Here is an 11,659-nt window from a genome sequence, read left to right as displayed (position 1 = left end):
GGCTAGCCCGTACGCTAGCACACGATCTACCATAGGTGTACACTAGCCCAAGTAGGGTTTGCGGCCCTACAAGGACCCGAATTTGATTTATATAATAGTGGCATAATGTCACATTATGCACGTAAAAATCAAATCATAGCATGATAAATACAGTTTCATTTCCATCGATAAAATATTTAGGACGTTGTCCTTATTTAAAAGAAAGTCCACCTCAATTGATTAATTCTCTACACTTCCTTCCCTTTGGTATCTCGATTCCCTTGCGAAGTCTCACCTTTAGAATTTAAATAATACATATATCAACATACTTTCCAATTAGATCAATAAAATGCATGCGTCCTAAGCGAAGTTATTTATCTCGATTTTCGATTATTCGGCAGCCGCTTACACCCTTAATTCCTCCGTTAGCTCCTCGTAATTTCCCTCTTGATATCTAATTAAAATCTCAAGATTACCCAAGCACATGAATTAATCAACGGAAAATTTTCCTTCGCCAAAACTATTTATTTCTATACTTGGGGTAAATTATTCGTACGTCTATTTACTCCGTGAATTTATTATCTAATCCCCAAAATTAACTTAATTAAACCCAAAGATTTATTTACAAAACTCAAATTCTCCACCTTATCTCTTAAATTAAATTTTAAAGCCCCAAACCCAAAAAAGTGGAGCCCAAACTTATTTAAATCCTCCAAATTAATTATAAAGCCCAAATCCCTTTTGAAAACACAAAGGCCCAAAATCAAATCCTCACATTCTCACTCTCGGTTCTCTCTCTTCTCTCTCCCTCTTCTTCGTTCTCTCTCGCCCAAAATTGCAGATGCTCGACGCCTCCTCCGACTCACCGTCGAAATTACGATGCGGCTGCTGCTGGGTCGGAAATCGCGACGCCGCTGCTGTTCGTCAGTCAGCCGGTTCGCCGCCGACGTCGCTCGACGTCGCCGCTGCTGTCACGACGGTCCTGCTGTCTCGCCGGTCAGCCTTCGCCAGCTTCGCCAGCCGCTGCCGTCGCTGCTGTCCGTTGGCCTGGAGGAGGTTCACGGTGCGGCCAATTCGTCCACCGTCACTCACTCTTCGGGCAGCGTCCGAAGCGACACCGCGCAGCCCCGAAACCAACCCGAACCACCCCGCAAGTTAAGTTCTTACGTTGATTTCGTGAAATTAAAGTTCGTTTCTCTGACTCGGTTTGGTTCGAGTTATCAGTTCGATTTAGTTATCGTTGTTGTATGTTGCATTGGTTACACGATATGCAAAGAATGTGACTGAAATTGAAGGAACAAGAGATCATATACCTTGAACGGATTTTGAGCAAATTGTGAGCGAATGAACGGTAGTTTCCCCCTCCGTCGAGTTGGGTTCTCGGTCTCTGCCGGAAAAGATCGAATGAGTTTGACGAGTTGGTTTAGAAAGCCAAAAACGTGTAACAGTGATGGAGTTTAAACAATACCTTGAGTAGGAATTTGAAGACTTTCCTCTGTTTGCTGCAGGGATGGGAGGAACGAATTGATGCAGCAATTATTATAGAGGAGCAGAAATTTAGAGGAAGAAGATTTGGTTGAGAAGTTGGAGAGATTTGTGGGATAGGTGGGAGCGGTTTCAACGTGGGATTAGGGAATATAATTTCAAATTCTTCCTCTTTTTTTTTGTTAAACGTGATTTAGCTGAAATTATATTGGTTTTTGGTATTTTATTTGCAGATTACGGAAGAGGAATATCTTTTCACGGAGGAGGAAAATCTGCGCAGATTCTTTAATTAAAAATTGGAATCAAAGATGTTTTATTTAATTAGTTTAGTTTAATTCATAGCCCATTGTATTTTATTTTAAATTGTGCAGTACACAATTTATTTATCACGGACTGGACTTTCATATTATTTATTTAATTTATCGGATCCAACATGGAATTGAGTCCAATAAATATTCCTCACGGAAAGGAAATTATTTAAATTCGCATTGAAATTTATTTCATAATTTCTAGCTCTCATAACAATAATCAATTCTTCGAAAACCTTTAATTTATCCCCGTATCCAGTTATTCGAGCAGCCACGTCACATATTCAACAATTTTACTCGATAATTAATTCGCGGACCGCGCAATATCAAAAGCATTAAATACATGTACTTAGGGTTCGAAAAGTGGGGCGTTACATCAGTTCTTCGGCTCTAGAAGCAGAGCTCCTTGCTCTAGGACGTGGAATTGAACTGGCGAAGTCGACGCTGCAGTTGCAGTTGCAGTTGCAGTTGTTGTTGGATGGATCAACTCAGGTAAACACATCCAGGCACATCTGCGACACATTTTGGCCAAATCACAAATTTCCGAATTGTTTCGGTGGCTGAGTTCAATATTCTCGGCCCAGAGTCGGCACCTCCATTCCTAAAAGTTGTGATACGCATGGACATATCGCCCATTTCTTTGAACACGGCGGGACTCTGTCCAAGTTAGTCTAATTTTAGTGGACAATCCGAAATGATAAAGAAAGGTTATACTCCATATGTGATTAATGATACCTAGAATAAGACGAATTATGAATGAAATGAAAAAAATGAGTATTATTTCCTCAGAAATATGAATAATGATTTCAATTGGAATGATAACTCTTAAAAGATAGTACTAGTATATCAAACTAATGAATAAATTGAAATTAGTGATCATATTATATACTCCAACATTCTATTATTTTCTTCACTTTGTTATTTAAAAATGGCCTTAAATAGTTCAATCCTCATTTTCTCATTTCCACGAGACCACGACTGAACAAATAAATAAACACTCCTACGATTTTGTATTCTTAGATTCATAGTGTCAAGTACGACCCCTTTTCACTAAAATTGGTGTGATGGGCTGAGCTATATAATACGGAGTACAATCATGGAAAAATATTTATCTATAATTATCATTGGAATCTGATACTAATTATAGTACTACTAAATTATTAAGAGCATTCATGATAGTGGACTAGCGCCCGCCCTAGCCGCTGAGCTATATAATACGGAGTACAATTATGGAAAAATGTTTATCTATAATTTAGTTGTGGCAGCCCAATATAATTATCATAGGAATCCAATACTCCTTCCGTTTCCTTGTAGTTGAGTCATTTTTCCATTTCGGAAAGTTTCCTTGTAGTTGAGTCATTTCCATATGTATTAACTTTTTTCTTTCTTATTTTACTTTCTCTTACTCTATTCTCTTTACTTTATTCACTTTTTACTTTATTCTCTCTATATTTTTTCTTTCTTACTTTTTTTTATCTATTTATTTAACACACTCAACATTCATTTCTAAAACTCTGTGCTGCAAAGTTTCGCCTCAACTATGAGTGAACGGAGGGAGTACTAATTATACTGATTACTAAGAGCACCCACAATATGGACTAGCGCTCGCCCTAGCGGTTAGGGCGGGCGGTTTGTCCACTATTGCAATCGGCTAACGTTAAGGATGAGTGCGGAGCGGACGAGAGGTCGGACGTGGACTAACCGGCTAGCCGATCCCTGGCCGCCTATTGTGCGACGGGCGATCTGCTAGCCGAATTTTATTTTTATTTTTAAATTTTGTTTATTTATACTCTATATTTACAACTCATTGCACTGCATTTTTTAATATTTGATAAACACCAACAATTAAAATGAAGTAAATCGTATTTGTTAATTTATTTATTGGACTAGGGCATTGGCTAGGCTATTGCTAGGGCAATGGCTAGGCTATGGGAAGGACATAATGATGTGGCAGGAATAGTTTTTTGCTAGACTATTGCTAGTCCATGCTATTCATGTGATGCTCAAATTATTAATTAAACTACGTCCATTTCCGGGAAGAATGGACTTTTCACTTCAAATAAAGCCACCTTAGAGCATCCTCATCCATGCTCTTAGGCGAGAGCATGGAAGTGGGCCGGACCCACTTTTATTCATTTTTTATTCTCTGCTCTTCCCCAAGAGCACAACACCCACATCCATGCTCTTCCGCAAAGACATGCTCAAGGGTCCCACCATTCTATTATTCAATTTAAAAAAAAAAACATTTCCACAATATTAAAATGCATTAAAAATACCCGGAATACTATTGCAAATTACAAAAAAAATAAAAAAAAGTACATAATTAAAATCCTAAAAATTAAAAAATACATAATTAAAGTCCTAAAAATTAAAAATTACATAATTAAAATTTTAAAAAATAAAAATTACATAATTAAAATCCTATAAATTAAAAATTACATAATTAAAAATACCCCCGTGGAAGACTAGTCCTCTGGCCTTATTCCCAATATTTTTCGGAGACCCCGTATCATTGTCAAATGTGAATCAAGTTGCTCGGGAGTCATCCGAGACCTATCGGCCAAATTGAGTTGAGCCAAAAGGGTCCACAGCGAGTTGGTGGGGGGTTGAGGTGGCACAAAGGGAGCGGGAGCGTGAGCGGGGACGGATGGAGTCTCGGCGCGACGGCGGTTGGCCGTCGCCTTCTTCCTTCCTTGCGGTCGGCGTTGGGAACTGCTCGTGCCGGCGTCGAGGCTACCCAAGTTAGCTCCGGCAAGCTGGCTAGCCACCTCATCGGAGCCGTCGTCGGATAGGGATAACGACCTATACCGTTTGCTAGAGGAGCTGGAGGAGGATGATAAGCCCCCTATACTTCGGATTTCTACGCACCTGCTGCCAAGCGCCGAGGTGCTTGAATGGTTTGTAATGCTTGGAATGGTAGGTCGACATGGTGGCCGTGATGATGTCGGCCTCGCTCATGCCGCTCCCCGCCGACCGCTGTTCCTGGAGGTAATACCCCTGGAACTTTTGGATTTCTTCGTTGGCTCTGAAGATGGCATTGCGCACCATACTCTCGTTGCGCTCGATGGTTCCCTCCAGTCGGTTGGCATTGTACCGGCGACAGACGCGCCACCAAAACCTCTCCCCGGTTTGGTTCGTGCCGGTTTCCGGATCTTCGGATATTTCGAAATAGGCTGTGAACATCTTCTCCATCTCAGGCAGAGTGTACGCAGTGCGGACGTGAACGTAACCGCCACGACTATGAGTAGGAACACTACGAGTACGAGGAGGAGGAGTGCTGGGGTTGTCCTCCGGAGTTTGGGAGCCGCTGATCCACCTGTATCGCCCATCGGTGGCATCTTGCTCGTCCACCGGATAAGGCCGATAACCACCCGGAATTTGAGAACCTTGAGTTTGAGGAGGGGCCGAGAATTTCGTATCTGGATGAGAGAATGGTGTTAAGTTGAACCATTCGTGGTTCTATCTGCTGCAGTCGGAGGAGTGATCGCCGGAGCAGGACATTTTTTTGCAAGAGTGAAAAGATTGGAATTGATGAGAGAATTTAGATGATAATTGTATAGTGTGGTGTGAAATTTTTTGTGTGGAAATTGGGGTATTTATAGATGAAAAATGTGAATTTTGGGAGAAAAAAAAATGAAAAAAAGTAAAAGTGGAGAGAAAACGGATATAATTTATTGGGAAGTGGGAAAATATTTTTTTATTTAAAAATGATTTTTTAAATTAAAATTTTAAAAAATATAGAAAAAGCCAACGGCATTGCCGTTGGCCAATAGGAGGCTACCAAGTCGACCTGCTCAGCGGCACGGACGTGCTCTTTTTATTGAGCAGCGCCGTGCCGTCGGCGCGAGCACATAGGCGAACACGAGTGTGTCGCGCCGTTGGCACGGACGCCGTCCGCCCCATCTCGCAGCGATGGGGATGCTCTTATACACGTTTCCAACATGAGCAATAGACTATAAATTAAATTAATTATAGTTAAGCTACAAGTTGATAAAAGTGACATGCTTTATGTCTGACGGGACGTGTGTTGACAACGTTAAGAATGTTTTATGACATGCTTTAAAGATTGAGAAATTCTACCTAATTTAATTGACCAAAGTCTAAATTTTGTGTTGTTTGTAATCTTTTGGTCCCAAATAATATGTTTTGATTCAAAGTTAACCTTTTATTTTAACGGTGAAATGTTAATTAGTCAAATTAGTGATTTAACTATCAGTCTAATTAATCAGACTAATTTAATTAATTCAGTATGATAATAATTTTTCTGGTATGTTCAATATGTGTGGTGTGTGGTGTGGGGCCCCTTTCATGCAATTATTAAACCTTTCTTAAAAAATACTCCCTCCGTCCCACATAATTTAACCTAGTTTTCTATTTTGGGTCGTCCCACATAATTTGACTCATTTCACTTTTACCATTTTTGTTAGTGGACCTCACATTCCACTAACTCATTCCTACTCACATTTAATTATAAAACTAATATATAAAAGTGGGACCCACATTCCACTAACTTTTTCAACTCACTTTTCATTATATTTCTTAAAACTCGTGCCCGGTCAAAGTGTCCCAAATTATGTGGGACGGAGGGAGTAATCGTGATTGCAGTATGTGGCTATGCGAACCCTGTGATATGTTATCCTTTTTCACTATTCCCACGTTTTAATTTTTCATGCTGTTACTAACTCGTCTACACCACATGCCTTAAACGATAAGTTCAACACATGCAGATATATGTCACTTTAGCTGTAGCTAATCATCCTCTATAAATTAAACAGCCATATTTCCATGGAACCATAACAATTTACAGCTGAACACATTTCATACTAGTAAAACCATGAATCTTCAAGCTCTCTCTCTTCACCACGCCATCTCTCTTCCCTCTCTAAACCCAAATAATTCAACTACACTCGGTTTTAGATTGCCATCACACAGAGGTTTCAAGGTAACCTCAGTGATGAGCCCGCAGCATACGTGGACTCAAACATGGAAAACAGATGTTCTCCGTCTAATAGATGAAACAGAAGAGTCCTTGTTTAAGACAGGCAAATTTGGCAGGTTTGGAGGCGTCTTTGTGCCTGAAACACTAATCACCTGTCTCAACATGCTGCTGTCTGAGTTCAGTTTTTGCCTGAATGATCCCCACTTTCAGGTTCATATATATGCTCACCTTTTTTCTAGTTCGATACATGTTATACATATTTTTGGTTAGTAAAAAACTATGTTGATTATATAGGGCGAGCTTGCGACTGCACTGAGAGATTACGTTGGCCGCGAAACGCCACTATACTTCGCTCAAAGGCTCACCGATCATTACAAGAACAGCCGCGGAGAAGGCCCTGAGATTTACCTCAAGAGAGAAGACCTCAACCACGGCGGAGCTCACAAAATCAACAACGCCATTGCTCAGGCCATGCTCGCCAAGCGCATGGGCCGGCGCAGCATCGTTGCTGCCACAGGCGCTGGCCAGCACGGCGTCGCCACGGCCGCCGCCTGCGCCAAGCTCGATATGGAGTGTACCATAATTATGGGAGACGTTGATGTGGCGAGGCAGTCCCACAACGTTCGCTTGATGAAGCTTCTTGGAGCGCAGGTGCTAATCTAATAGTACTATAATAATGCACTTCACTTGTATGTATATATATATATACAAATATTTATGGTAAATACATATGATTACAGGTGAAATCTATTAAAGGCTCGTTCAAGGACGCGACGTCGGAGGCGATACGTGAGTGGGTAGGAGATTTGGAGAGGAAGTACTACTTAGCCGGGACGGCGGTGGGGCCACACCCGTGCCCGGCCATGGTACGGGAGTTCCAGTCGGTTATTGGAAAAGAGACGAGGAAACAGGCTATGGAGAAGTGGGGTGGGAAGCCTGATGTATTGGTGGCTTGTGTGGGGAGTGGTTCGAATGCTCTCGGATTGTTTCACGAGTTTGTGAGGGACGAGGATGTCCGGTTGATCGGAGTGGAGGCGGCCGGGACTAACATAGATGGAGGGACACACTCTGCTACTCTTGCTAAAGGAGAGATAGGAGTGTATCATGGGGCCATGACCTATTTGTTGCAAGATGATGACGGCCAGATTGTTGGCCCACATTCCGTTGGTGTTGGGTAAGTAATCATTCATTTGAATATATCAAAATGAATGGTTTTATGAATGCATAATCTTATAGTAATTGGATTTTTGTAAGTGCAGGTTAGAATATCCCGGAGTCAGCCCGGAGCTAAGCTTTCTGAGAGACATCGGACGTGCAGAGATTCACACCGCTACAGATGAAGAAGCTCTTGATGGTGATTGCCTATTTTTGCAGTATATATTTTAACTTTAAGTAGAGTTTGACGATACATCTGTGTAACTGTGTGTATTGCAGCGTATGCATTATTGTGCCGATTAGAAGGTATATGTCCAGCGCTGGAGGCATCGCACGCACTCGCACATCTTGGAAAACTGTGCTCCACCTTGCCGAGTGGCACCAAGGTAGTAGTTAACTGCAGCGGCCGTGGCGATAAGGATATAGAGACTGTCTTTAAGCATCAACAGCAAAAATCTGGTGGGGAGCTTACCACTTTCTTATAGGATATGTACCGTTTGTAAATACTTGGGGCCTGTAGCTATGTTAGGCTAGATAAGAGAATTAATCTGGGCTTATTTGTGCGTTTGGTAGCTATGTTACCAATCTTAATAGCCCGTGTTTTGTATTCGGCCCGCACGATACCCACTGAAAAACCTATGTTTCAATAATATATGTAACCACCCATTTTGCTATGTTACATATAGGCCTGTCAAATCAGGTACCCATGGATACCCGATCCAAAAATTTCGGGTACCCGATCCCAAATTTTCCAAAATCTAATACCCGATCCGAAAATGATTTTGGGTACTCTGATACCCGACTCGGGTATCCAATCCCAAAAAATAGGGTATCCAATCCCGATTTTGGATTTTTATTCTATTTAATTTAATTATTTCATTAAGAAAATTAGCTACAAACTTTTAAAAATACAAACTTGTAGTTCGAATTTGATACAAACTTAAAGTAATTCGAATTTTAGAGAAAAAAACTACTACAAATTTTTAGAAATAAAAACTTCATAAGTTATAACACCCCTTATTCATCCATAATAAACATCACAATTCATACATTAACCCAAAATATGACTTAAGAGTGAAGGATTTTGGGAGTACATTTAATTATTTAATTTTTAAATATTAGAATAAATACATTATTTATTAAATTTAAAAAATAAAATATAAAAAATTGGATAATTCGGGTAATTTGGATATACCCGATCGGGTATCGGGTTATCCGATACCCGATAATCCAAAAATCATATACCCGAACCTGATCCCGAAACTCAAAAAATCGGGTATCCAATTACCCGATATTTCTGGTTCGGATATTGGGTATCCAATTCCCGATATCCATTTTGACACCCCTAGTTACATATATGGGATACCTAGTTAATTTTTGCAAGAACAATTTTACCCGTCAAATTTTCTAACCTAGAACAAACTTAAACGCCTCCATCATTTTATGGTTTTTGTTAAGGTGAATTTGTTGTTCTCACTTTCTTTACATTATATTATATTATACATATAATTTCATAATTATCTTCTACTTATAATTACATAATACTTGAAAAAAATTACTTTTGGAAGACCGTCCTTTTTTATTAAAAAATTTACAATTTATTCAATCCTCAAACGATTTAAACTTCAAAAAATTAGCACATACAAAATTTGGCGCTTTGATAAAATATGCACATACAAAAAATAGTCCAAACTAATCAATGCTTATACATAGAATTTCATATGGAGTACTTATTATACGTATGTTTTTTTCTTTATTAAAGAGCGTGCATTTGGTAAAGAGTTTTTATAATTTATAAGGCAAACTTTTTAAAAATTTTAGTGCAGAATTAATATTTGGGATAATGAACAAAAACATGTAAATAATATGCTGCAACATTGTCAACCTACAACTACTTATCGTCCAAAAGCACAATCCATGAGTGAACACTTTTCACATAGAATCGACAGAGTAGTAATTCAAGATTGAAATTATTAGGGCAAAATAAGGATAGTTTAGTAATTAAATGAACTTAAGTAAGGATAATTTTGAAAATCATAATTTTAATTCTTGTCTGTGTCTTATTGCACTAAACACTTAAATAAACACTTAAATAAGATAACTCACAATTATCTTAATCTGCCAAACACCCAAAATGTATAAATTAACTAATTGAAACTATGACAACTATCATGAATTGTATCATGACTAGTCGAAACATGACATAGCTATCAAACGATCCCAAAAGTCAGATAGCTTGGGTACCTTAAAGACGCATACGTAGATAAAATCAATTTCACACAAAATATTTCTTGTATTCTCTAAAGAAATGTGCAAACAAACAAATGCAGAAATGCCTCCTCTATGTTTCAAACTCATGCTAGTCACAGAATTGCATGTCCAAAATCACTTCAAATAACTGCCACCTAACAGATTAAAGTTCGTACAAATTTTGAACATGCGATGTCACAGACTAAGGCCATCCACTACGATGTCTCTATACCGTTCCTTAACCGTCCCTTAAACTACTATTTGAGGGCCACCACTGTACTTTTTTACTTCATCCCTTAACTAAGAGATGGAACCTGCAATGCTTCATCCCTTAACCGTCCCTTAAATTACTATTCATTCAATTTCATTTTTTATTTTTTTTCTCCAACAAATTTAATTCATAAAAACCACACTTCATTAAAAATAAAATAACATTACAACTTGAAATTCAAAAAAATAGAAAAAGACATAATTAAAATCCTAAAAAAAATAAAAATGACATAATTTAAAATACAATTTTATAGAGACAACCAAGAATGAGTTTGTCTCACATCGAGAGTGGAACATAAAACATTCAAGGATGTCTCTATAAAAGAGAGACACCCAAGAATGAGTTTGTCCCACATCGAAAGTGGAAAATAAAACATTCAAGGATGTCTCAATAAAACAGAGACAACCAAGAATGAATTTGTTCCACATCGAAAATGGAACATAAAACATTCAAGGATGTCTCTATAAAAGATAAACAACCAAGAATGAATTTGTCCCACATCGAAAGTGGAACATAAAACATTCAAGGATGTCTCTATAAAAGAGAAACAACCAAGAATGAGTTTGTCCCACATCGAAAGTGGAAAATAAAATATTCAAGGATGTCTCTATAAAACAGAGACAATCAAGAATGAGTTTGTCTCACATCGAAAGTGGAACATAAAACATTCAAGGATGTCTCTATAAAAGAGAGACAACCAAGAACGAGTTGTCCCACATTAAAAGTGGAACATAAAACATTCAAGAATGTCTCTATAAAAGAGAGACACCCAAGAATGAGTTTGTCCCATATTGAAAGTGGAACATAAAACATTCAAGGATGTCTCTATAAAAGAGAGACAACCAAGAATGAGTTTCATAAATTCGCAAGCCCATCAAATATATATGGGTTAATACGAATTTATTGTATTCATTTATTTGTAAAAATTGTTTTTAAATATAAAAAACAATTTTTATAAATAAAAAATATTTTTTAAAAAAATTCATTTTTTTGTGTCAGCATGACGACGCCCACTCGCGGGCCGGCGAGTGGGCGTCACGCATGCCCTGGGAGCTCGCCTCGGCGCGTGGCGAGACGTCGTGTCCCGCGTCGCGTGGTCGCGGGCTACGGGACGGCATGGAGACGGGCTGGGGACGGAACGCCTCGCTGCAACGCGTCCCGTGGCGGTTCCGTCCCTCCAGAACGAAACGCGGGACAGTCGCGGGACGCGTAGTGGTTGCTCTAAGATTTCTTCAAGATAGAATACAACTTTACCAGAAACAAACAACACAA

At 39.1% G+C, this 11,659-nt stretch overlaps 1 protein-coding gene and 1 long non-coding RNA gene across 2 annotated transcripts; one reads left to right on the top strand and one right to left on the bottom strand.

The window, feature by feature from the left end:
* Positions 1 to 205: 205 nt before the first annotated feature.
* On the bottom strand, positions 206 to 1,735 carry LOC121791415. Its single transcript, XR_006048562.1, has 3 exons — positions 1,448 to 1,735; positions 1,293 to 1,366; positions 206 to 274 (listed from the first exon to the last, which is right to left on the bottom strand). It is a non-coding gene; the product is annotated as an uncharacterized LOC121791415 (long non-coding RNA).
* Positions 1,736 to 6,584: 4,849 nt separating this feature from the next.
* On the top strand, positions 6,585 to 8,545 carry LOC121791413 (tryptophan synthase beta chain 1-like). Its single transcript, XM_042189368.1, has 5 exons — positions 6,585 to 6,921; positions 7,006 to 7,362; positions 7,452 to 7,885; positions 7,971 to 8,065; positions 8,146 to 8,545. The coding sequence occupies exons 1-5, from the start codon at positions 6,607 to 6,609 to the stop codon at positions 8,349 to 8,351; spliced, it is 1,407 nt and encodes a 468-aa protein (XP_042045302.1). The 5' UTR covers positions 6,585 to 6,606; the 3' UTR covers positions 8,352 to 8,545.
* Positions 8,546 to 11,659: the final 3,114 nt, after the last annotated feature.

Source organism: Salvia splendens, unplaced genomic scaffold (assembly GCF_004379255.2).
Source record: "Salvia splendens isolate huo1 unplaced genomic scaffold, SspV2 ctg806, whole genome shotgun sequence".
Classification (NCBI taxonomy): Eukaryota; Viridiplantae; Streptophyta; class Magnoliopsida; order Lamiales; family Lamiaceae; genus Salvia; species Salvia splendens.
The sequence above is the reverse complement of the archived record's forward strand: the minus strand, read 5'-3'. Positions and strand labels throughout refer to the sequence as shown.